The sequence below is a fragment of the Lotus japonicus genome, chromosome 1, assembly GCF_012489685.1.
Source record: "Lotus japonicus ecotype B-129 chromosome 1, LjGifu_v1.2".
NCBI lineage: Eukaryota > Viridiplantae > Streptophyta > Magnoliopsida > Fabales > Fabaceae > Lotus > Lotus japonicus.
Window position 1 is genome coordinate 94,384,155 of NC_080041.1, and position 27,650 is coordinate 94,411,804.

General features: G+C 38.4%; 3 protein-coding genes and 1 pseudogene across 3 annotated transcripts; 1 reads left to right on the forward strand and 3 right to left on the reverse strand.

Moving 5' to 3' along the window:
- Positions 1-325: 325 nt before the first annotated feature.
- Positions 326-2,848, forward strand: LOC130727979 (40S ribosomal protein S4-3). Its single transcript, XM_057579294.1, has 5 exons — positions 326-471; positions 1,166-1,243; positions 1,352-1,532; positions 1,749-1,846; positions 2,159-2,848. Exons 1-5 carry the CDS (start codon positions 469-471, stop codon positions 2,591-2,593), a joined length of 795 nt encoding a protein of 264 aa, XP_057435277.1. The 5' UTR covers positions 326-468; the 3' UTR covers positions 2,594-2,848.
- Positions 2,849-3,832: 984 nt separating this feature from the next.
- On the reverse strand, positions 3,833-4,810 carry LOC130712765 (receptor-like protein 19). The gene has a single exon (XM_057562585.1). It carries the CDS (start codon positions 4,808-4,810, stop codon positions 3,833-3,835), a length of 978 nt encoding a protein of 325 aa, XP_057418568.1.
- Positions 4,811-10,534: 5,724 nt separating this feature from the next.
- Positions 10,535-12,439, reverse strand: LOC130712777 (receptor-like protein 7). Its single transcript, XM_057562594.1, has one exon. The coding sequence runs from the start codon at positions 12,437-12,439 to the stop codon at positions 10,535-10,537; it is 1,905 nt and encodes a 634-aa protein (XP_057418577.1).
- A 12,135-nt stretch (positions 12,440-24,574) lies between these two features.
- Positions 24,575-25,289, reverse strand: LOC130712784 (syntaxin-22-like; annotated as a pseudogene).
- Positions 25,290-27,650: the final 2,361 nt, after the last annotated feature.

Here is a 27,650-nt window from a genome sequence, read left to right on the forward strand (position 1 = left end):
TACTGGGAAGTGGAAATTCAGCATGAGCCTAGAGAGAAAAATAGAATTGCTAATGCTCTTGCAAGGATGGGATTTAGGAGCAGAGTAGCTTTTACAACTTGGAGCAATCCTCCCTCTGAAATCGCTCCTCTAGTTGGGTGTGGCTAGTCCCCCTTTTTGTTTTGTTTTGTTTTTTTCTCCTTTTTTCTCCCTTTTTTTTCTCCTTTTGTCTTTAATTTCCCATGTACAAAAAAAAATGGTGGTTGTATTTTTTGGGTAGAGAAAAAAGCTAGGCCTTTAGTCTTTGGGCTTACAAGAGCAAGCCCATGATGTGCTTTCGATTATTACACATGCAGCTCAAGGCATAAAACACTAGGGTTTAGTATCTCTCACATCATCGATCACATTCACCCCACACACTGAGCAAGAGGCGCAGCGCCGCCGCAACCTCGCCGTCACGACGTTGCTCTCTGCTTACGAGACACCAAAATGGTCAGTTTTCAACCTCATACCACCATTTTTCTTCGTGTCATTACACACACTATTTATTCAATGTCCTTCTATTCTTTCTGGAATCGCTATTTTGTTTCCGTTCAAATTCTATTCTGTGTGATTGCTCTGTGTGCATGAGTTTTAGCAAAGGATACAAAATGCTTATTATCTTTGTGATTTCAGTTTAGCATTTTTAACATTTTTAATTAGATTGAATAGATCTTGAGTATGATCTTAAAGCTTCATGTTTTTGAGGATCCTGTTGTAAATTTTGATTTCTGTTATTTTCGGTAACGATCTGAATTCAAGTTTTATATTAGCATAGAATTTTAGTTTGTGCTGGTTTTTCTGAAGTTGATACTCCAGAGGAGTAGCAACATTGTAAATTGGAATTATTAATTGGTGTTGTTGGGGTAGCTTTTTGAGTAGTTCATTCCTTAATCACTCCAATGTTTTTATTCATATGCTTAGTTCTCAGCTGAATGGAGTTAATCATGACTAAACCTTCGTCAGTCCCAATCCACATTTTGCTTGTGTTGTGTGTGTGAGATAGTCTGTTTCCGAAATCATTGTTTTTCTTTCTGTGATTTTGTTTACAGTTTTATTACTTGGTGCTGGACTGCTGGTAGTAAATATATTACATCCTGAATTTTTCATTTTAATCTAATTTTGAGCTTTTTCTCATGTATATCAGGCAAGAGGGCTGAAGAAACACTTGAAGCGGCTAAATGCCCCAAAACATTGGATGCTTGATAAGCTTGGTGGTGCCTTTGTAAGAACAATATTGATTATTGAGTTTTTGTGTTAGCAATTTTGTTTTGCTTCTTTTGATTTGGATTTTTCCATTTGAGTTCATGCTTTCTGTTTGTTGGTTATGTAGGCACCGAAGCCATCATCTGGACCCCACAAATCGAGGGAATGCCTGCCTTTGATCCTTATCCTCCGAAACAGGCTGAAGTATGCTCTCACATATAGAGAAGTTATTGCCATCTTAATGCAGCGCCATATTCTTGTTGATGGCAAGGTTAGGACTGACAAGACATATCCTGCTGGTTTCATGGGTATGTGCATCTAAACTCGAATGGCACATGGCATTGCTTATGTTTTTGATGTTCGATTTACTGCTTTGATAGTTTGGACAATGTTGGCAATTTCCCATTTTCTTTTCTTGTCGGTTTGAAAATGTAGTAACTATTTTTAGTATTGGAGAAGGTTTTATAGTCCTAAATTTTCATTAGTTTTTGTCTTGTTCTAATCTGTTTGTTACCACTTTCCAGATGTTGTATCTATTCCCAAGACCAATGAAAATTTCCGTCTTCTTTATGATACAAAGGGCCGTTTCCGTCTCCACTCTGTAAGGGATGATGAGGCAAAGGTTTGTCAAATCCTTCATAATCTCTTTAACTTCAACTCAACATTAAATTGCTCAGTTTTATAAATGGAATTTTTGTTATTGTTTCTATCGACAGCCTGATGCTTATTGTCACCACTAATGGAGGTGTGCAGTTGGATGAACAAATTTTGGATTTCATAGTATATCTAGAAGAATGCTTTCCGGAATGAATTATTATATACATAAAATCTTCTGAGTACTATATCTTTGTTTCACTACTCATGTTTGTGGTCATTTTAGTTCTTTAGTTTTGGTTGTGGTGATTTTTAATCTGTCCACCCTAACATTTTGCAGTTTAAGCTTTGCAAAGTTCGATCTGTTCAGTTTGGGCAGAAAGGAATCCCCTATCTGAACACCTATGATGGCCGCACCATCCGCTATCCTGATCCCCTCATTAAGGCAAATGACACTATCAAGCTAGACTTGGAACTTAACAAGATCACTGAATTCATCAAGTTTGATGTTGGGAATGTTGTTATGGTGACTGGAGGAAGGAACAGAGGTCGAGTTGGTGTGATCAAGAACAGGGAGAAGCAAAAAGGAAGTTTTGATACCATCCATGTCCAGGATGCCACTGGTCATGAGTTTGCAACTCGCTTGGGTAATGTCTTTATGATTGGCAAAGGATCAAAGCCTTGGGTGTCTCTTCCTAAAGGCCGTGGTATCAAGTTATCTATCATTGAAGAGGCTAGGAAGAGGCAAGCTGCTCAACAGCAGGCAGCTGCTTAAGAGGCTGTTCGAATACATGCTTATTGGAGCTTATCTACTAAAAAAAGCACCAAATAAGCTCTAAAAAGTGCATTTTTGGTCCGCGTTCAAACAGGCTATAAATTTGATTCCTTTTTATTGCTACTGCTATTTTAGTTTATTTTAAGACTGCCTTGAGGTTAAGGATGAGAAAGTTATGCGTTTATTTAACATCTCAAATTTTGAACTAGCCTTATTGATGAGTTCAATTGGTTAAACTTGTCCATTTTTTCTTCATTCAATTTTGTCATCCCATTTTATTTCGGTAACTATGTGCTGGTTGTGGTACCGTCTTATGATTGAAAATGACATGCGAAAGCTTAGTGTGTATTTGGATTTTATGAAAATTTATGTTTCACGATAGGTTGAGACGTAGGTGAATTTAATGGAACATAAAATTTGGATGGTGGGTCGTCTAGCTTCACTTTTCACTTTTTTTAATTCATTTTCCTCAAACCCAACTTGTGATAGTAATATATATTAAGTATGTGAGGATGAAACAAAATTTGGATGGTGAGTCGTCTAGCTTCACTTTTCACTTTTTAATTTTTTTTAATTCATTTTCCCCGATCCAAGATAAGAGCAACTGAGGTGAAAAAGAGTTTCTGACTTCACTGTCATAGAGCTTTATAGTAAGCTAACTTATACAATATGTAGGAACTAAAACTCCATGACAAACAATTTAAAACTAAGGTATTGAATTATCATTAAACTTAAACTTGAAAAAAAAAAGGCAAGCCAATCTTTAGTAAATTCATCAGATTCAAAGGAAACTATGATGATTGAGTATAAAACTACTTTTATATACATCTAGGAAAACTCTATAATAATTGGATAAAAGACTTAAGTATAAAAAGTAAAATAAAAATAATGAGTACATCTCTCAACCTTTTCAAAAAATGAGTACATCTCAACATTCTTTGAAAAATAGATCCACCTGATTCAAGTGAGAATGTCTTCTATTGTCTATGGACAAAACCTGTGAATCCAGATTAAAAAAAAAAGTTAAAGACCAATCAAGTAATAAAAGTTAATTCAATGTTTGTTACTAAATTTAAAAAATTTAATGTTTAATTTTTAGATAATAAGAGTATACTAAATTTTTTAAAGAAAAATTGAAAGAAAATAACATAATTTCTTTACCATCTGTGAGACCAGCTAGCCGAACATCCACATGGAATTCATATTGAATTAATAAAAGTTAATTCAATATATATTTCTTTACCTTAGAGTTCTGTATTTCTTCCCTCCATGGAATTCATATACAAAATCAAGTTGAGGAAACATCCTATAGAGCAATTCATCCACATGCTTGCTATACCACAACCTCCATCTCTTCCATAAAAGAAGGGGAAGAATCACACATCCAAAGCCAACAGTGAACCCCAACTCACCACTCAAAAAGTTCCACTGAATTGATCTCTCTGTTTCAGAAGCTACAGATGATGATGCTGGTGTAGGAAGGCCATCATCACTACAAATCTTAGCCAGTGGAGGTCCACATAGCCCTTCATTTCCTTCAAAAGAATCTGCTTCAAAAGTCTGAATTTGAGTACCTGTCGGAATCTTTCCAACCAAATGATTATAGGAGAGATTCAAAACTGATAGGAAAGATAAACTTGCAGTCTCTGTGGGAATCATTCCACTCAAACTGTTACTTGACAAGTCTAAGGACTCAATTTGCGTCAAATTTCCAAGTGATGAAGGGATATGGCTCGAGAAAGCATTGTGTGACAAGTTAAGAACAATGAGTGCTTTGAAACTCATAAGCTCTTCTGGTATTGGACCTTCAAAATGGTTGGATGAAACATCCAATGAAGTGAACACAGCTGGAATCTTGACAAACCTCATTTGCAAGCCTTTGTTGACAACTGTAGCTGAATCAAGGTAGGCTCCCCCATATTGTAATTGGTTAGAATAAGCAGAATAAGAATATATGTGATCAATCGTTTTCTGAGGTATCCCTGCTAGCAGTTTAGCTAATCTTTTAGCAATAACTTTGTTGAAGGTTGGCAACCTATCCTTGAAGTGCACATTACCATGATCATCAAACACACGAGAGAATAAATTGCCAAAGTTTTCTACATGAACACCACCCATCATTGTTGGCCAACTTTGCAAGAGTGATCTAGATAGTGTGCCAGTGAAATTATTGGAGGCTAGATCAACAATGTGAAGCATCTTCCAATTACCTGCCATATGTTGGCATGAAATGGGACCATGGAGTTTGTTCGACCTTAAAATCAATACTCGCAGAGTGGGAATATTCCTTAAGAAGCATGGAAATCCATCACTCAAAAAATTGTTTCCGAGGTTTAAAACTTCTAGCCTTTGACAATTGGCTAAAGATTTTGGAACTGTACCCCCCAAGAGATTTCCATTGAAATCAAGGAATCTAAAATCACACAAAGTTGAAATTCTATCTGGTATAGAACCTGTTAATTTGTTTCCAACTAGATTTAATACCCTGAGAGTGTTGCTGCTTGAGCTTGATGTCAAACACTCGGGAATGGACCCATTGAAGCTATTATAGGAAAGATCAAGCAATCGAAGTGTAGGCAAATTGCAAAAAGTTTGCGGGATTTTTCCATAAAAGCTATTGTTTGAAAGGGCAAGGATAACTATGAAATTAAGGTACTCTGATAGGATCAAGCCTCCTATCACTAAGGTCTATCATAGAAGGCCTAAGGAATAAGTAGTAGATAACTTTCTTAGAGTAATAGTTGTTCCAGCTAAGCTTTAGTATATTTCTGCAATATTTGCTATTTCTATTTTGTAACTAATTGATGAGGTCAGCTAGTGAATTGGCCTTAGTATTAATACATAGGAAACATGGGTAAAGGGGGTATCGGGACAGTAGTGGAAATTGGGAGAGTTTTCTGGTGCTCTCGAATTCACCAGAACTGTATCATCCTCTTCCCCAAATTTCTGATTCTGTATTCACTGGATTTCACCTCAATTTCAGAGGGAGATCCTGTTAATCAATTCAAATACAATTCATATATTTCTTGATCTTATCAATTGGTATCAGAGCTCTTTCCAGGAGCTGTGGCATTGTTTCGGTGAATGGTTAAGAAACTTACAAAAATGGAAGCGCGTGTAGAACGGATTGAGAAGCTGTTGGAATTTCTGGGCGCGAGTAGGGAGGAAGATCGGAGGAATCGGATCGCAGATCGTGAACGAGATGATGATCGATTTCAACGATTAGAGGGTTTGATCGCATCGTTACAACAACCAACATCGGAACGATCAGGACCTCACGTCGGGAACGGCGAACCGGTGCGACACACAGAGGAGGAGGTGCGACTCGGATCGGAAACGGTGGACGCCGAGAATCGAGGTAACGAACGTTGGAAGAAGCTGGATATCCCTGTGTACGATGGAGAGGATGATGCGTTTGGCTGGGTAAACAAGTTGGAGCGGTATTTCCGCATCAGAGGAGCGGAAGAGCATGAGAAACTTCAGGCTGTGATTGTGGCTCTTGACGGGAAGGCGTTGAGTTGGTTTCAGTGGTGGGAGTCTTGTAATCAAACAGTGAGTTGGGAGGAATTTAAGGTAGCAATTATAGAGCGATTTCAATCAACTGAGGCTCATAGCCCATTCGCAGCGTTGCTGGCGTTGAAACAAGAGGGTACAGCGGAAGAGTTTGTGACTCAATTTGAGAAATTTGCAGGTATGTTGAAAGGTGTGGGAGAGGATCATTTGATGGATGTGTTTCTGAATGGTTTGAAGGAAGAGGTCAGGGCTGAGGTGAAGTTGTATGAACCGGGCAACCTGTCTACATTGATGAAGAAAACCTTGATGATTGATCAAAAAAATCAAGCGGTAATGAAGGTTGGTAGTAACACATGGAACAAGGGCAGTAGTGCTTTTAAGAGCTCCTCATTTTCCAGAACAGTTTCAGTGGATACAGGACAAAAGAGTGGATCGAAAGGAGGACAAACTACTACACCTTCAGTGGGTTCGAGCAGTAGCAGCAATCAGGAGAAAACAGTTAGCAAGGGAAGGCCAGGGGGATTTAGGAGGCTATCTGAAACTGAAATGCAGGAGAAACTCAGGAAGGGTGAATGTTTTAGGTGCGATGAAAAGTATGGACCAAATCATATTTGCAAAAATAAACAACTTAGAGTAATGTTGTTGGAAGAGGAGGCTGGGGAAAAAGAAGAGAATGAGGAGGAACTTGTACAGGAGATAGAGGCAGACATTATGGACTTCAAACAGTTATCTCTGAAGAGTATTGCTGGGTTTACTTCCAAGAGGTCTCTTAAGGTGTGGGGCACTATCAATGGGCAGCAAGTAGTGGTATTAATAGATTGTGGAGCTACTCATAATTTTATAGCTCATGAGTTGGTGGAAAAGTTACACTTGGCAGTGCAAAACACTCCTAGTTATCTTGTGGAAGTGGGAGATGGACATAAGGTGAGAAGTCAAGGGATGAGTAAAGGAGTTTCAGTACTGATACAAGGGGTGACAATCCAACAAGATTTTTATTTGTTTGGACTGGGTGGTGTAGAAGTTGTGTTGGGGTTGGAATGGCTGGCTAGTTTGGGCGAAATCCGGGCTAATTTTGAGAAATTAACTCTGAAGTTTAATATGGGAGACCAACAAGTGATGATTAAGGGGGAACCAGAGTTGATCAGGGGTCCTGCTTCCTTAAACTCCATGTGGAAGGCACTGCACTCTCAAGGAGAAGGCTTTGTTGTAGACTGCAGAATGCTACAAGGAGAAGTGGACACACAGCTAGCTCAACCTGTGGAACTTACACTGGTGTTGGAAGAATTTCAGGAGTTGTTTGAACCCCCAACTGCCATACCTCCGAACAGGAGACACGATCATGCTATACACTTGAAGGAAGGTGCAGATATTCCCCATTTGAGACCTTATAGATACCCACATTATCAAAAGACTGAGATTGAGAAGATGGTGGCAGAAATGATGGCTGCAGGGATCATAAGACCTAGTGTCAGTCCATTCTCTAGTCCAGTGATTCTTGTCAAGAAAAAAGATGGGAGTTGGAGGTTTTGCGTCGATTACAGAGCCTTAAATAAGGTCACTGTCCCCAATAAATTTCCTATACCGGTTATAGATGAACTCTTAGATGAGTTAGGGGCTGCGACTATATTTTCTAAGCTGGATTTGCGGTCAGGTTATCATCAAATTCGGATGAGGGAAGAAGATGTGGAAAAGACAGCTTTTAGGACGCACGAAGGGCATTACGAATTTGTTGTTATGCCATTTGGCCTTACCAATGCCCCTTCCACATTTCAGGCATTAATGAATGAGGTTTTGAAGCCTTGTTTAAGAAAGTTTGCATTAGTCTTCTTTGATGATATTCTGGTGTTTAGTTTGACTATGCACGATCATCAACAACATTTATCCGCTGTCTTGAGATTATTGGAACAACATAATTTGAAAATAAATGGGAAGAAGTGTACCTTTGGGCAAACCAAGCTTGAGTACTTGGGACATTTAATATCAGCCGGAGAAGTGGCAGCTGACCCAAGGAAATTGGAAGCCATGTGGTTGTGGCCTCAACCAAAAGACATTAAGAGTTTAAGGGGGTTTCTTGGCTTAACGGGCTATTACAGGAGGTTCGTGCAGGGTTATGGATTAATTGCTAGACCTCTTAATCAGCTTCTGAAGAAGGATTCCTTTTTATGGGGAGATGAGGCACAATCGGCTTTTGAAAAGTTGAAGCATGCCATGACTATTCTGCCTACACTTGCTGTTCCAGATTTTGCTAAAACTTTTATTCTAGAGACTGATGCTTCAGGGACTGGTCTAGGTGCTGTCCTATTACAGGAGGGGAGACCATTGGCGTATTGGAGTGCTTCTTTGTCAGACAGAAATCAGAGGAAATCTGTGTATGAGCGAGAACTTATGGCAGTGGTCAAGGCTGTTCAAAAATGGAGACATTACCTCCTTGGTAACCATTTTATCATTAGAACAGACCAGAAAAGTCTTAAGTTTTTAACTGATCAAAGACTTTGGGCAGAGGAACAGTTCAAGTGGATATCTAAGTTGTTTGGATATGACTTTGAGGTACAATACAAACCTGGAAAGGATAATACAGCTGCCGACGCTATGTCCCGAAGGAGCTCATATGCTTCTATCTCTATGGTTCAACTACCTGATTTGGAGGATTGGTTAGAGGAAGCTCAACAAGATGGTTTTGTCAGACAGATCATGCAAGATTTGATAGCTGATCCTTCTTCCCATGCTGGGTATGAATTGAAGGCACAACGACTATATTACAAGGACAGGTTGGTGCTACCACAAAATTCAGCTCGAATTCCTATCATTTTAAAGGAATTTCACTCTTCTGCATTAGGTGGGCATGCTGGATATTTTAGGACCTTCAAACGCATATCTAATATAGTCTATTGGGTTGGAATGAGGGCTGCTATCAAAGATTTCGTGGCTGCTTGTGAAATCTGTCAAAGAAACAAGCATTCCACCTTATCTGCTGCGGGGTTATTGCAACCCCTGCCTGTTCCTTCAACTATTTGGTCTGATATCTCTTTGGATTTTATTGGGGGACTCCCTAAATCTAAGGGCAAGGATACTATCCTAGTAGTGGTGGACAGGTTCACAAAATACGCCCACTTCTTAGCCCTCAGTCACCCTTATACAGCAAGTGAGGTGGCTGCCTTGTTTATACAAGAAATTGTGCGTTTACATGGGTTTCCCCGGACCATTGTTTCTGACAGAGATCCTTTATTCCTCAGTAATTTTTGGAAGGCTCTTTTCAAAGCTGCTGGCACACAATTGAATTATAGTAGTGCTTACCACCCACAGTCCGATGGACAAACGGAAGTTGTTAATAGATGTCTGGAGGCGTATTTGAGATGTTTGAGTGGCACAAGACCAAAACAGTGGCTTTCGTGTCTGGCATGGGCAGAGTTCTGGTTCAACACTAATTACAATGCTTCTAGTCATATGACTCCGTTCAAAGCTTTGTATGGGTTGGACCCTCCTACTTTACTAGGGGATGCTGTGATTCCTTCTCGCATGGAGGAGGTCAGTCAATTGGTGGCACAAAGGGATGAATTGCTGACTGATCTACGGGAAAATCTACTAAAGTCTCAGGATTTCATGAGGAAACATGCTAACAAGCATCGTAGAGAAGTGGTTTTTGCAGAAAATGACTGGGTATTCCTCAAATTACAACCTTATCGTCTCAAATCATTGGCTAAGAAGGTGAATGAAAAGCTTAGCCCACGATTTTATGGACCTTTCAAGGTGTTAGCCAGGGTGGGGGAAGTAGCTTATAGGTTGGATTTACCCCATACCAGCAAGGTTCATCCTGTTTTTCATGTGTCTCTACTTAAAAAAGTTGTGGGACCTCAATGTCAGCCACAACCATTACCTGAGATGTTATCTGCAGAACAGGAGCTACTGGTTTGGCCTGACAAATTACTAGAACTCAGGGACTCTAGTGCTGGAGGAATCGAAGTGTTGGTCCAATGGAAGAATTTACCTACTTGTGAGAACAGTTGGGAATCCGTTCAGCGCATGCAGGAAGCTTTTCCTTCTTACCACCTTGAGGACAAGGTGAAGCTTTTGGCGCCGGGTATTGATAGGATCAAGCCTCCTATCACTAAGGTCTATCATAGAAGGCCTAAGGAATAAGTAGTAGATAACTTTCTTAGAGTAATAGTTGTTCCAGCTAAGCTTTAGTATATTTCTGCAATATTTGCTATTTCTATTTTGTAACTAATTGATGAGGTCAGCTAGTGAATTGGCCTTAGTATTAATACATAGGAAACATGGGTAAAGGGGGTATCGGGACAGTAGTGGAAATTGGGAGAGTTTTCTGGTGCTCTCGAATTCACCAGAACTGTATCATCCTCTTCCCCAAATTTCTGATTCTGTATTCACTGGATTTCACCTCAATTTCAGAGGGAGATCCTGTTAATCAATTCAAATACAATTCATATATTTCTTGATCTTATCATACTCTTTCATGTTGGGTGGGATTAAGCTGAATCTATTTCTTGAGAAATCTAACTGTGTAGCACTTTTTGTGAAGATGGGAATAGACCCACTAAGTTCATTAGAGTGGAGGTCAACCGATTCAAGATTAGAACTAAGATTTTCAAAGGGTCCTTCCACACTTGTTAGAAAATTGTTGGAAAGATTCAATGCAATCAAAATATTAAATCTCCAAACCCAATTGGGTATCACTCCTTGAATTTGGTTGTTGGATAGGTCTAGCCTAGTTAAATGCGTTTGATTTCTCAAGAAATTAGGAAATTTCTTCAAGTTGCAAGAAGCCAAAAGTAGATATGAAAAACTGGGAAACGATGCAAGGCCCTGATCACCATTGAAAGTGGTATCAACTATTAAGTTGTTGTGTGAAAGGCCTAACGTGTGCAGATTTTGCAGCCTTTGAAACATATCAAACCTTATAGTGCCATTAAACTGATTGGATGAAAGTTGGAGGAATTCAAGACTTCTAAGATGAAAAAAAGACATGGGAATGGACCCTTGCAATTTGTTGTTGCTCAAATCAACGTATTGTAAGGTGGTGTACGATGCAAGTGGGAATTCTTCCAATACACCATCAAAGTCATTATGAGAAAGAAAAAGATCCTGAAGAGATGGAAGAGTGAAGAGAGCTGAGGGAACTTTTCCATTGAAGGTGTTATCACCTAAATTGATGCTAGTTAGATTTCTGAGCCCCTCCCAATGAGTAGATGTAATTGGTCCAGTAAAATTATTTCGAAAAAGGGATAAATATATGAGTTTACTGGACATGTTGAGAGATGGAAGAGGACCAGTGAAGCTATTCAATGAAAAATCCAGGTGAACAAGTTCAGTGAGCCCTGAAAATGAAATAGGGAGTGTACCATTGAACTGGCAGTTAGATAGATCTAACATAGACAAATGCTTCAATTTGGAAATAGCACCTGGTAATAGTCCAGAGAAATTTGTATAGCTAAGATTCAGAGTTTGGAGATATCCATCTTGTGGAAAGTTTTGCAGGGAACCTTGAAGATCTTGATTGTCTGATATATCAACAACTTTTAGCTTCTGTATTTGGAAGATGCTGCTGGGAAAAATACCAATCAAACCACAACTGCTAAGTTGCAGGGTGGTCAAACTTGAGAGATTTTCCAAGGATTTTGGCACAGGGCTTGACATATTATTCATGCTCAGTTGAATGACTGAGAGTGACTGAAGCTTTGATATTGAAGAATCAATTGGTCCTGAGAGGTTGCAGGACGACATGCTCAGAACTCTTAGCTTTGGCAATGAAGATAAGGCATATAACCACTCCTTTCCAACAGCAGATACGTTTACACCATCCAGGTACAGTTCTGTGATTTCTGTAAGGTTCTGCATGAGCATTTTCATGTTTGGATTCTCAAGTTTTAGAGGATGTTGTGAGGCAAGTGATGTTGATAAATCAAGAGTATCCAACTTTGTCAGATGAGCAATCTCAATTGGAATTTGCCCCTCAAAGCCGGCATTTGATAAGTTCAAATACCTCATATTCTTTAGCAAGCCAAAGTTTGAAGGAATCGGAGAATGGAAGTCATTGTAAGCCAAATTCAAGTTCTGAAGGTGTTGCAGATTGAAAAGACTTGAATTATCAAGACCTCCAGTGATGAATTCTTCACTCAAGTCGACACCAATAATGCTGCTGTTGCTGCATGCTATGCCATTCCATTGACAACAATCCACACTTTGATTCCAATGAACCAGTTTTTTGGATTTGTGAGGGCTGAAAACAAGGTTGTGCTTCATCTGGAGTAATAGGAATTGCTCATGATGAAGGGAGTGGCTTGTTGCTGCATAGGTGTTGGCACTCAAGTTTATCATGCATAAGGGTATAAAGAAAAGCAGCAAGATTAGATGAAATTCCATTGGTGATGATATTTTGAGGGACTCTATGACGGAAGGATTAATTAAGTGAAAGGATTGGAATGAGTTAGCCTAGAACTTATGCATCATATTTATAGTGCGTCAGGCCATGTAATTTGAATACAAATGCACTGAATCATTCTTTTCATTGATACGTTATCAGTCTCTGAAATTTCGAGATAAGACAGCGACCCAGATAAATCCACACACAACCCACAGGTGAGCTGTGAGCAAGCTTCCTCATTTTCTCAAAGAAAATGTTGGGTATATAGTTAAGCAAAATTTTGGATACTTAGGATAGGCACTTTTGAGAAAATCTTTGACATTCACCACATCTGGGTTGAATAGAATTGCCTCAATAATGAATACTTATATATGGTTAAAGAAAAAAATTCCAATTTTTAAAATACTCTTCTTTTTTTGACTCCGGGTAATTGGTAATTTCTAAAATAATAATAACTGTTATATATTTTTTAAAATTTTGATATCTAATGATATGCATTGGTTAAGGATAAATATTTTTCAGAGAAATAATAATAAATCAAAGACATATACATAAAAAGGAAAAGCAACTTTTATGTTTAACTTACATTATTCACACACATACATGATATATGTATATATAATGTATCTAGAAGAATGATAATTTTATGTAAGAACATGAGAATAAACATCTTTAGATTTAATTTTGAATGGTTAAGATTAAAATAATTTCGTGATAATTTTTAATTATTTTAAAAGATTAAGCTATTGCTAAAGGTTACATAAATGGTTTTATATTATGTTTTCTAATAAGTAGCAAGTTTTTAATTTAAAAAAAATTGTTTTTTTTTAACAAAAAAATGTCTTCCATTATACATATTATTTTGCTATATTATATTTTTATATTGTTTTTAACACGTATCCAGCCTTTTCATCGTAATTCATACGCTAAGGATTTTAACATTTTAGAAAATGAATTAAAAAAATTTTTTAGAAAATGAGATTTAAAGAAATTAAGGCCACAAAGACTAACGGCTAAAATGGGAAAGATACATGTCCAATCAAATGGAATTGGAGCTTTTAAAAGTTTTCAAACACATGAATGCGATGGTTAAGAAAAATCTTACACACAGCAGAAAACGATCTACTTCGTAGAATCGTTATTCATACGACGTTGAATTGAAGTAAACGCCACAGTTTGCAGTGTGATCTGGTAACTGTTGGCAAAAATTAAAGTCTTCATAACATTGAATTAAAGGTGCTGACTAGGGTGGACAACTTTCAAGTTGGTCCACCGGTGCACCAGCCTTAAAAGCCGTTAGATATAAGAATATTGGAATATTCCTTAATTGAATGGCTAGGATTAGATGAAGGATAAAAGGATAAAAATGTAATTGACAACTCCATAAGTCAGTCTCCATCTTCTTCTCTTTGAGTCTCTGGGTTTGAAAGGCAATGTCGGTGGCTTCTAAGCCTACCCTTATCTCTAGTCGCCGTCGCAGCTCGAGTCACAAACCACCGACGGCAACTCCAGCCATTTTCAGCAATTAAATGCTCGCGCAGATCAATGGCTCGCCGGAAAACCCAGCAACAACATCAGAATTCTTGATAGACATAGAGCCAGGATTGCAATTGAACTTATTTTACACCATTATTCATATGCAAAATTTACAATTATTCAATGGAATCAAGTTCTTTTTTTTTTTTAAAAAAAAAAGCATGATAAGTAGATTAGTTCAAGCACAGCACAAAGCATGAGACCTTTTAATCAATTCAAACACGCCCAAAAAATGAAAAAGAGCAAGAGTTCTTAATCAATTCAAACACAACCATTGTAGGTAGGATGAGCGTATCTACAGCCATCGTAGGTAAGAACAACCATGTTTCCTCACATGGATTTTTTTTCCTCAATTGCAAAACCCAAACATTTTACTTCCAAATGCAGACTTTAGATGAAAAAGATCCAGATTTGACTCCCAAACTCGCCGATTTGACTCGCGAGTCGCTGGGTTGCGACTCGGAGGAAACGCTGGTGGTGAACCTGATGTTGTGACCACCGCAAAGATCCAGACTTCCACATGCATCTCCGATCCATCTCTGTGAGACCCAAGATTTTAAGCTTAGAATAAATTAGTGAAATTCCTTATTAACGAATAAGTTCGATGTATCGTGAAGGGAAACCTGAACAAGAGTTTATTGGATGAAATAAATTTATGAAGGAGAAGGTTCAGGAAAAGTTCAAGGATTGTATCAAAACCGATAAAAGTATAGCACGACTAACATTCGCCTAATCTTAGGTCAAAGACACTAGTAAATAGCTAATTTACACTTTAGGACGCGATGGAAACTAATTCCAAAAATCTTCAGAGAAATGTTAGAATTTCTCTTATTCGTCAGTAAACAAGTATTTCGATGCGAAACCCTGGAATGTACGAACGTCAAATTCCAATTCTCGGAAGTTTGCCGAAACGGAATCCCTGATAGTTCAAAAACCCTAAAATCGACGGACGATGAAGACTTTTTCTATTCGGAGCTTCAAATAAAGATTTCATCCGCGCACGCCCACTCTAATCGACGTTCCGAATCTTTCTTCAGAAGGAAGTTTCTGCATCCGAGGTCAAAAGCATAAAGTGCATAAAGTGCATTTTTAAGCCGGTAAACATTAAAAACAAGCCTCGAAAACCAAAAATCATACTGATATTTCTTTGGAGAATTAGAAGATTCAGCGGGAAGAATATCGTGTCTAAAATACGTTGGAATCAGTAGGAAAAATCGGAATCGCGAAATTCTCATTTTTCTGCATTTCCCATTTCCTATATATAGTATGAAAAATGAAAAAAAAAAACAAAAAAATTCACAAACACACACACGGCCGAGGGGTGCAAGGAGGAAAAAGGAAGAAGTTGATTTTCGTCGTTTCTTGCCCGATTGCTTCACCGTTCGTTGCTAATCGAAGACATCGAGGTATAGTTACTATCCCTCACTTCTGATCGTCAGATCTGTCGACTTTTTCTATGTTTTTCTGAGCTCAAAGTTTGGAGCTTTTTTTAAAACTGTCCAAATAAGCTGATTTTGGTGTCTAAACTTAATGCCCACGTGCTCTAGAGCATGAATATCCAGTTGTTTTCGACTGAATCCTGCCGAATCGTCGCAGAGGTCAAGTTTTCTGAAAATACCCATTTTCTGACAGAGGTTCCGCTTTTTGGATCAAAAACTCTCGACTGAGCTTAGCTTCAGTAGGATTAGTTGTTATAAATGTCGTTAGGATCGAGCTCATCAAATTTGTTTTTCGAAATTCTGATTTTGAGTTTCCGAGCTAAAAATAATGACCAAAATACCCCTGCGACAATTTTCGACCCGATAATTTTTCTGAGAGTTTCCCTGGCCTAGATATCGCCTAAGAATACCTAGGGATTGATTTAGATCGAAGAAAAAGTTCGAAAACCCTATTTTCCATAGTGGCCGAAACCTATTTGCTTGGGTACCGTGTCCAAAAATAATTTTTGAGTCTCTATGACCTGAGCCATTGCGTAGCTCTTTCCATTGTGGAAATTTTGGCGCCGGTTTCGTGTCATTCCGAGTTCTGTAGCTCAAGTTATGCACGTTTTAGCGAATAAAGTGTTTTTGTACAAAACCTGAATCAAGTCAAAACTCATCCATTCGGGGGAAGCCCTTCCATTCGTGCCTAAATGTTGTACTCTGAAGTTTATTGAGCTTAGTCGAACATTAGTTAGGATTGTTTCGACTGTATCGACTTGTGATTGATTCATTATTGCCTTGTTTGCTCAAAGGTTCAATTGTGGAAACTTTGGGATTGACTGAACAAGCTTGTGAGGGAGACCTACACCGCGAGACTGGAACAACTCGAGGTTAGGGCAACTTACTTACTAGCTATTTTTGTGTGTAGGCGTCGATAAATTCGACTTGAATGTATTGTGATCGTGAGTGGCAACTCACCGTTATTAGTTAATGACCTAGAGTCGACTTGTTCGACTTATTTGTTAAATTCTGCACAAATATTGCATGAACTGTTCTGAAAAATGTTTTCTAGAGGCTTCGACCGAGTGAACTTATATGAGACGTGTGTCTCCGTTTTCTGAGAGGCTTCGGCCGTTTACTGGTTTCTGTCTTATCGCTTTCTAGTGGACATGACAGGGTTATGTTTTGCAGCACTGCATTAATGTTTCATCGCTCAATAGAGCTTGATTTATTTGTGTTTAAGATTAAATTGTGCTGACTGTATTCGTGCATTTAATGCGACTTTCGGAGTGTGGATTACACTTATCTTCGTCATGGCAATGACGGGTTTGTTTTGGGAATGTTTGATAGGTCGAACCAAGGTTCGAGCCTTTATTGTTTTAGGAATCGAGACCTTCCCGGGGAATTACTTGGGTTTATTGGGATCTATTACTTATAGAGTTTTGAAACAAACGAAATCAGAACTTGATTTGTAAATGAAATTCATAATACACTAATCAAAGATAGAACACATTTTAAATAATGATGATAACCTCTTGGAAAAGACTTAGGATGTGAAAATGGTTTGGAAAACGGGAAGGGTCGACAATCTAAGTGTGAGGAAAACTTTGAGTGCGATAGCACCTTTTGTTCCTTTAGTGGTTTATCTAGCCATCCAAAGGATGAGCCTGGGATGATTGGAAAGTCCCCAAGTGCGAGTGCACCATCTTTGCTCATTGAGCAGCCTTTCGGCCATCGAGCTGATGAGCCTGAGTAAATTGAAAAGTCACTGAGTGAGAGCAGCATTCTCCTTGTTCGTTGAACAGTCCATTTGACCATCGAGCTGGTGAGTCAAAGTAACTTGAAAAGTCACTGAATGCCAGATGCATTCTTTTGCTCGTTGAGCAGTTTGTTTGGCCATCGTGACGGTGAGCCCAAGTGACTAGTAAAGTTACCAAATGCGATTAGCACTTCTTTGTTTACCTTAGAGTATTGTAGAGACAATGTACTCTAGCTAGACACGCGTGCCTTGGTGAGGACGATTCGTTGTTTGGCTAACCATATTGCATTCATGCATACATTTCTTGGAAAGTGTGCTGCTTTCCGAAGGACGATCTCAGATCGGACTTCAACGGAGCTTGATGCCCCAAATGGAGCTAGCTGCTTCACAAGAGCGTGCTGCTTCCCAGGAGCGTGCTGCTTCATAAAAGCGAGATGCTTTAGCGAAGCGAGGTGCTTGGCTTGTCCCATCCATCGAGATGGTGACATTTTATCCGGATCATCTTTTGAGCATGACATTGCACTGGCACGCCATGCACCTAACCATACTTGTGAATGTTATTGTGATTTGTTGTTGATAAACATCGTTATATATATCTTGATGATTTTATGTTGATAAACATGCTATGTATCAACCTTAGGGTAGGCAATACATGACTTATAAGTATATATACAACATATATATATACCCCCTTTATCACATGTTGTTTGTATTATCTATTTTATTCCGTGAGTTGACCCTAGCGCCTTGGCTTTGTGTGTATGTTTGTGTTTGGGCGGTCGGCCTGCTGCCAGGCGTCCGTCAGCCGGTTCATGATGATTCGTTGTGCGGGAAAGACCCGGAGCGTAATGACTATTACTGAAGCTTTCGACGAGGACCCGGACTTCAGGTCTGATCGAGGAAGGGTCGATGAAAGTAGTGTGGGTTATGGGTGGTTAGAGTCTTTGAGATGGTTGTTAGAGTCATAGCTCTGATTGTCATTCCTTATTTTGGGGCAGGGCAGGTCCCCGACTATTAGCTTTTCATGTGATTCCCTTCCATGAGGATCACAGGGAGTTTGTCGGACGTAGGAAGTCTTTTGAGGCCGTTTTGGGCCGACTTACTTTCGTTGGAGGACTGTACTCAGAATATTTAACCTTTGTTTTAGTTTGTACATATTTGCCCACGGGCACTACCTTTCCGTCACTGGAGGTCACTCGTGACGATGTTTAGTTGCAGCGAGGGCTGTGCTTGTATTGTATATTAATCGCTGTTAATCGCGATTGGGTTGAGTCTTTATTTTCGACAAGTCTTTTTATTTAAACAAAACAAAAAAAAATACCTGCTTTTTCCGCTTTATTTTATTTTGAGTTACTAAAGTGACGCCACCGAAATCGGGGTGTTACAATCTCAGATCCAGATCTACCGTTTTCTGTAATTGCTTGTCTCTTTTCTCATAAAAGATTGGATCTTTATGGGTTTATAACAGATCTTGGTTCAGAAACAGAACTAGGAACTGAAAGATTTGAAGATGACAGCGGCGGAGTCGGCGGTGGCGGAGGAGGAGGAGGTTGGTGGGGGTTCGCCGGAAAATAGAGGAGAAGATGATGGTGGTGGTTGCCTCCTCGATCTCGCTTGTGTAAAGGAAAGTGAGATCGGCGATGATGAGGAGATGAAGAAGGAGGGCCACGGTGGTGGGAGCTGCTGTCAGAAGAAGAGAAACATGAGGAAGATTGAGAGATATGCGTGAGCGTGACTGTGACTGAGGGTTTTTTTTAGGATTTAATTTTTTTTTATCTTTTATAAATTACCAATATAACCATGGGTGCACCGGTGGACCAACTTGAAAGTTGTCCACCCTAGTCAGCACCTGAATTAAACACCTGAAAACAAATGAAAGTAAGGGCGCCTGTATGTGATGATGGGCCCGCTTGTCAATGTTTAAGAAAAACTAATTTTTTCTTTGACAAGAATTGATTTTATTTTCAGTCATTAAAAAGAAAAAATTCATTTATATTTATTTATAAATATAATAAGTGTTTTTCACTTTAAAAAGTGATTTTATATTGTTTGTGTTAGAGAAATAATGTAAAATCATTCATTTGACTTTTATCTAATAACTTAAGTTTTTGGTATAATTGATTGCTTGATACGATATTAGAGCCTCTATGACCAAACAGTTCAAACTTCAAAGTTCGATCCAGGGATCTTGCGCGTGAGAGGACGTGCTAGAGAAATAATATAAAACCATTCATTTATCCCTTGCCTAAAGCTTAATATTTTAGGATAGTTGGTTACTTGACATCAAATGAAGAAGCTACAATGAAGATGAAGAAAAGCAAAGTTGAGCAGATTCATCGACTACATCTATGCTTATGCTGGAAATGAAGATTGAAGAATGATCTTGATCATGAACTTTCAAGGTCTACTCAACAAGGAGATCAAGTATATTCTAGAAAGGATTGAGACATCCACTTTCTATCAACTCTATCCTATTCAACTAGAGATGAACTCTAATTCAACGCACATTTGTATACATCTCATAAGTTTGTATAAACAGAACCCCAAATGTAATCAATTCATATATCTAGTGCTTGAAGAGGCACGACAAAAGATTACTTGTATTGCCTGGAGAGGCAGGGGAAGTAAAACTCAACAATGCCCAAAGAGGCAGAAGAAAGAATTCACAACAATGCCAGGAGAGGAAAGACAAAGAATACTCGTTGAGCATGGAGAGACTCAGACAAGAATACTCGTTGAGCCTAGAGAGGCTTGTACAAGAATACTCATTGAGCTTAGAAAAGCTCGGACAAAAATGCCCGTTGATCCTGAAGAGGCACATACAATAATACTTGTAACGAGAAGTCCTTGATACTTGATAGTGGAAATCTTGGTTGTTACCAAGGACTGCACGTAGCCCACCGATAAAAGGTGAACTGGGATAAAAGATGTGTGTGCATTGTCCGTTGCTTAACTCTTTACTCTATTGTCTGCACAACATGTCTCTGAACTACACTCTTAACTGAAGTAAATCTCCTACGAAGTCCAGTAGAGTCTAGTCAATCAGGATCAAATTATTTGGACACAATCCAACCCCCTCCCCCCGGTTTGTGTCCCTATAGTCATGCCATTAGATAAGGAATTAAAGCATAACATGATCTCAACAAACATATAGCACACATCACACACAAAAGACACTTTAAGACCGAAGTGTCTTCACCTTTGCTGTTTTCCTTCCCCAGTTCTCATTCTAGATCCTTACGACTCTCACTAACCAAACCTTCACAACATATAAGAAACTAAGTTACTTAACCAATTTATAAGACAAGAATCATACGAATAAGGCTTAATTAGAGAATAAAGATTTTGAAACACACTCAGAAAACGGTTTTGTAAATAAATCCCTTAACTTTGACTATTTAAACTTAGTCCTCAAAGAACTTAGTACTTACAAAGGGTTCTTTAAAAAACCATATTTAGAAATTAGTCCTCGAACTCCAAATTATTTATAAATAGGTCCTTATTCTTTCATTAATTGAAAGTAAGTCTTTAAACTTTTAAAAACTCTCGGTTTTAGTACTACTCAAACATTAGGATTTCTGTCAATCCAAAACAAGTTTAAAACTAAACCAGCCACCAAAAATAAAGTCTAGGTCGCGGTCATCATCCACCCTTGCGAATAAATCCATTTTCTTTTATTCAAAATTGACATATACAACGTACCAACATATCAAAACAATACTTTTACACTAATAAAACACCCCCAAAACAGAACGATAAAACTATTTAAAAACCAAACAACTTACAATTTTACAACTCTTTTCGCAAAGATGTCAATCTTTTCAAAGGAAACCTCTTTTCAACAAGAAACCCAACTTTCAAAAAAAAGGAGAAAGAGATGAAGTAGAACATAGAGATGACAAATGAAAACATGAAGAGTGAAAGTGATAAGCACCAACCTTATACTTTGAAGCAAGAAGAAAGAAAAGAGCTCCCTCCTCTTAGATTAAGTAGAAACCTCTTTTCTAAAGTGTTTATGAGGGACCTAGTTCCAATTTATCCGCAAGCTTTGTATGGAAAACCTTTGGAGGATGAGGTTTTATTTCCATATTTCTTCCAGCTTGGAAGATTTAAATAACATGGTCAGTTGGAGGTTGTTCAAGAGCTTGGATATGAAAACAAGATTTTCTTTGCAGATAGTCTCTTCATTTTCTGGTCTTTGTTTGTGAACTTAGGTTTTCATCATTCTGTTCTCAATGAAGTTCCCCTCGGTGTTGTGCTCGAGAGGCTGGTAGCCAACAGCACCTCTTCTCTCGCTTTGGGGGTTTGCAGAGTTGTTAGGTTTGTGACGAGGATAGTTGTTTCGCCTACAAAGGTTAATTCTTGCTCAATTTGGGATGATGGTTACTATTTTGAGAGCGGGATGAGGCCCGTTGAGTCCCTTTTTTGTGCTTCTTTCATTTCTGCGAGTTCTGACCTTGTCCCAGTTTCTTGCACCTTGGTTGGGTTTGTTGTCGAGGGGGCTTCTTGTGTAGGAGAAGCTTCTAGTCCACTTGCTTTAGAGGTTTTCTCTCCTAAACTTATAGGTCGGCCCAAGTAGAACGAGCCTCTTTTGCTAGTCGGCGAGTTTTCAAAACCTCGTGGGCGGCTAAAGAAACAAAGTAGGGGTCAACCTTCCTGTTTTGCGGTGACCGTCGCAGCTGGAGATGAGCTTTTGGCTTTGCTGGAGTAGGAGTTTGGTTTTTTTGACATTTCCTCTCCTTTAGAGATGTCAGCCAGTACACCTTAGATGTCGGCTACGCTCTCAGATGCAGGTTCTTCTGGAACGTACTGCACTAGAACTGAGAAATCATGGCTTCTTATAAAAGTCTTAGGTCTTGTTTACGTCGGGAGTGATTTAGATGCCATTTTTGGTTTGGAGAAAGAACTTAAAGAGATGTTCTTTTCTATTAGTGTCATGGTGGTAGTTCTAGGTGCTTATTTCATAGTTTTGAGGCTTTCTTTTATTGTTGTTACTTTATTTGGATTTATTTTTGGGGGTTAAGCATCATATTAGTCCCTGTCTTTGTGTCGCCGTCTGATCTAGGTCCCTCGTTGGAAAAATTATTGTAAATGATCCTCGTATTTGAAAATTATTTGGAGCGGATCCTCGCCGGAGCTCCGAGCTCCGGCGAATGATGATTTGGATTGCTGACTGGGATTAAAATGCTTATGTGGATTTTAAAAATAAATAAAAAATAAATTCCACATCAGAAAATTAGGAGCACGCCGAACTCACCTCTCACTCCAACTTCTCCGAATCCACCGAACCCGTTCTCAACCTCGTTTGCTCCGTTTTCTCCAAACCCTGCCGATCCAAAACCACTACTAGAAAACAGTCTTGTAGCGACCGACCAAATCGGTCGCTAAATGGGCTAAATCGGTCGCTAAACCTGTTAGCGACCGATTTAGCGACCGAAATTTGTTGGTTGGTATAACCCTCGTCGCTAAATTTAGCGACCGAATTAGCGACTGATTTAGCGACCGATTTGTAGCGACCGATTTAGCGACGGAAGTTAGCGACCGATTTAGCGACGGAAGATAGCGACTGATTTAGCGACGGAAGATAGCGACTGATTTAGCGACGGAAAGTAGCGACCGATTTAGCGACGGTTTCAGCCATAATATAGCGACGGATTAAGGAAGTTAGTGAGTTCAGTGACGGAAATAGATATAAAATTAACAATAATAATTGATTAGTTTTGCGACGGATTTTTTTTTGACAGAAATATGAATTTCACATCAAACCTGTAATAACCAAAATCATCAAAATGTTTGGAAACAATAAAACACTCAATTTTAATATATCCACCTTCATCACCGAATCATCACAAAAAGTATACCATGCACTACTTAAACTAGTCTAGTAGTTGCAAAATAGTCTATTACATTAAACATAGAAACATAGTGTGGCAAAGTTTTAATAATTCTTCAAGATCCTCCCAAGTCTCTGACTCCTCTTGATTTGTGGTTGGCCTTGGTGGTTGTTGCATTCATACATTGAAGACATGCATGGTCCCCTATTTTTCCTTTTAACCAAACTCACTAAGTTGGTGCTTATCAAAATAATTAGAAACTAGAAACAGATAAGTAGTTTAAGTCCAAAATTAGTGGGTGGCAGGGCAGGTTCACCTTAAGTTTACTAGAAACTAGAAACTAGAAACACTACTACAGAAATGGCAGAAGTTTCTCTACTTGTATATTGTGAAGATACTGAAACAACAAATCTAATAGAAGCTTCAGCGACTGATACATGGCAGAAGAACAAATTTTATATACTGCTAAAAAAATTTATTTCCAATATAATTTCAAGTATGAGCACACTGAAACTAATCATTGAAGTTTCAATCAATTACCGAAGAGCGTCCCTTGTAATTGCTCTGGTATCTTCCTTTCCAACAGATCTTGCTTGTCCCTTGTAAAAAAGTATCACACTGCACCAGACAAAGCAGCAAGGATGTTCAAATAGGTACACAAGCACTTGTTATTGAGCAATTGTTAATATATTCTGCATAGCTAGAGTTGATGTTTCAACAGCAACTACAAATTCTATACTGCAAATCTATATTAAAAATACAGGGCAGCTTTTCTTAAAATCGCCTAACCAAATGCCACTTCTTCCCAACTCTCTTAACACATTTTTTTGTCGGAACACTCTTCACACTTTAAAATACTCACAGAATCTGAGAAAAATACATCAATTTAAATCAATCTTGGAAAAGAGATAATGAGGGGTAGAAATATCTGCCCAACTTGTTTGCACACTAAAGAATGAGTACAAGAAGTAAGATGACCAGCACTGCCACAAATATTACAAGCACCCACCAACACTGCAAAGTAGAAACATTAACTTGAAGTCATGTATACTGAGAATCATATACAAGTTTCATAACATTACTATGTAAGCAATATTTGCATTGTAAAACATGTAATATGACAGATTTATTCAAATTCTGATGACTCACCCATTTAGTTTTTGATTTCACACTTTTGGAAGCTTTGGCTAGCTGAACCTTAGCTTGGGATGTTGCACCGGCAGAAGCATCGATATTTGAGTGAATGTCATCTGCCAGAATAACATTGAATATGAACAAAAAGAATAACAAATGTTGTGTGGAAACAAGAAGCAAGCAACATGAATTTCCGTATTTACAATGGTAATCTTCTTCACCAATAACAACCCCCGATCATGAATCATAACAAACAACAACAAAAGCTAGATCACACTATGCCATTGAGCTCGATAAAAAACCAGAATATGAGGAGATCATGAATCATAACACCAAAAAGAATAACAAAATGTTGTAGCAACAAGAATTAAGCAACATAAATTTCCATTCTGCACAACATTAATTTTATTTACCAATAACAATCCCCTGATCATGAACCAGAACAACAAGATCCTTGAATATTTCATTTGCTTGTCCAATTTGCTCTTCTACCTCTCGGATACCCTGATCTCTTTCATCAATCATAGCCTCATTGAAGGATAATTCATTATCCAACAGAAGTATCTCTTACCTGTAGTTTTATTTCAGTGATTAAGGAAACAAGACCATAATCAAGAGTTGAATAAGGTAAAAATAAAATATGCATCTCTGCCTCACAAAGATGCATACTGTTTATAAATTACAATAATAAGATAAAAGATTAAACAGAACTCAATTGGCCCAGGGAAATAGCTGAAATGTTTAAGACTTCACCTCTTCTGTTCTCCGATAAAAGGTCTGCTTTCCAAGTCTACCTCAACTGATTCTTCACCAGCGCCAGAGCTGTTTACAAACACAAAATTTGTTGATGCAGAAAAAGAAGGCAGTAAATAGATAAAGTAGCCACAATTTGAATTGTATCAATGTATATATTTTTGAACTATTATACAGAGAATTATTGACCTTGTTGGTAAAGGAGAAGAAGTGGAAGCCGGGGTGTAAGTCGATTCACGCTCAGAAGCAAGCTGTTGACTTTCTGAAATTCTTGTAACGTGGTTTGGAAATCTCTTGCAAGCTTAGCATCTTCAATTTTCTTATTAGCCTGATTAAACAAAAGACAACAAGAAGGGTCAACTACCATTCAAACCTTTTCAATAGCTAGCAATCCTAATTTTGAAGCATGAAAATGACATGACTCTTATGTAGAGCAGTGGTACGATGGAAGACGACGCCACGGAGAACGGCAAGACGAAGGACGATGCCACGGAGAGTAGGGTGGTCGCGAACAGAGACGTCTCGTCGGAGGTGCGAAATCAAAGAGAGGAGTGAGTGCGAGATCGGTAGGAGCGACGACGATCTCCTCCACAAGGTCGAGCTCGTTGCAGCGGCGGTAGGGTTTCGTGAGAGAGAGAATCGAGAGGTGTTTGGGAATTAGATTGGGTTTCAGAGTTTTAACACACTTAAGTTTATGTTTTTCATAGGATAGCGACGGATATAGCGGTCGCTAACATATCCGTCGCTAAATCGGTCGCTAACATATCCGTCGCTAAATCGGTCGCTATTTTGCTTTGTTATTTTGATTCTACTTCTTAGCGACGGAAATTTCGGTCGCTAATTGGTCGCTACTTTGCATTGGTATTTTTATTCTACGTTTTAGCGACGAAAATTTCGGTCGCTAAATCGGTCTCAACTTTGCATTGTTATTTTTATTCTACTTCTTTAGCGACGGAAATTTCAGTCGCTAATATTTCCGTTGGTAAATCGGTCGCTACTAGCGACGGATATGTCGGTCGCTAAATAATCCGTCGCTACTTTACTTATTATGTTTATTTTACTTTTTAGCGACGGAAATTTCGGTCGCTAATATTTCGGTCGCTAAATCGGTCGCTAGTAAGTCAAACTTGGAGTTTGACCAAAATATCATGGATTCCGTCGCAAAGTCGGTCGCTATTAGTCACTGAAATATTTCGGTCGCTAAATCCGTCGCTAAACAGCGAATTTCTAGTAGTGAACCATTCGTCACCGATTCTCTTCTTTCAATTCATCCCCACTCCCCTCTGATCGATGGTGCCCCTGGCAATCGTTGATTGCTTCCCCGTTCACTTTCTGATCTCGCCCCCAATTTCAGTTATTTAACCTAAGCATCTTAGAGAGGTTATGTAATTGCAAATTGGTTTGCGTTCTGGACTTGGGTTCTCTGGAATTTGCAGATTGATGTGTTACTCAGACTTGATTCAAAATTTGTCAAACAATGTCATTGCTGTGATTTTTATGAAACAATCGATGTTTGGCTTGTGATTTTTTGGATTGAGTTGTTAGTAAAATTATTTGGATTGAGGTTCTAGATCTTGGATTTTTTAATTTGGGTATTGAAAAAGGGATGAAGATGATGAGATGGGGAAGATAAAGATGTTTATCAGATGATGAAGAAGGAGATGAAAATGTTTTAATTTTCTGGGTTTAACTTAACCATGATTTTTTGAGAGAATTAACTTTTTAATTTTATTTTATAATTTAGTTTAATTTTCTGATGTGGAATTTATTTTTTATTTATTTTTAAAATCCACATAAGCATTTTAATCCCAGTCAGCAATCCAAATCATCATTCCCTCCAAATAATTTTCAAATACGAGGACCATTTACAATAATTTTTCCGACGAGGGACCTAGATCAGACGGCGACACAAAGACAGAGACTAATATCACGCTTAACCCAAAAATAAACTAGTGAAAGTTAATTATGTAAGGCGAGAATAATTATACTTACACACCTCTAAAAGAGGTGGAAAGAGGTGGAAGGAAGAGAGAGATAGGAAGAAAAGAAAAAGTAAGAGAGAGAAAGTAGAAGATGTGATAGATGATAAGAGGAGAGAGATAAAAATATAAAAGGGTGGAAAATGTGTTTGAAAAATGAGGTGTGTATATATCATTACTCTGTAAGGCGACGCTCCAAAAATAATGAGAATACACCAAAACATTCCCATCTTCACTCCTCCGCCAATTAAAATACAAACACAATTAAACAAAACAATTTCAGGGATATGCAGTTTCAGAGCTTATAAATGATTGATGATTGGTTCTAAGTAGGTGAGATGTCATAGCAAGCTGTTGAGAAGCACACAAAAAACAGTAAATTGCAGCAACCTAGAAGATATGTAAGCAAAGAAATGCGATTGAAACAGAATCCAAAGGCAGGGTCTTATTACACTGTGCCTACCACACCTATTTCAATGTTAATTGTTCTGTGGATGATAAGTTTCTTACATGCCATAATACTCCATTAGTTCTCTTTTAAGTGTTATTCTAGCAAAAAAAAACTTTCCAACTAAGATAGTGGACTATGAGAGTTTTTTTTTTCCATTTCTACCCTCTCACATCCTAATCATGAAGTTATAAAATTTTCCAACCAAGATAGTGGATAATTAATTTTTTTTTCACTCTCTCATATCATTAAACCATTTATCATTTTTCCCTCCCTAGTAGCAATAAAAATTTAATTGGGT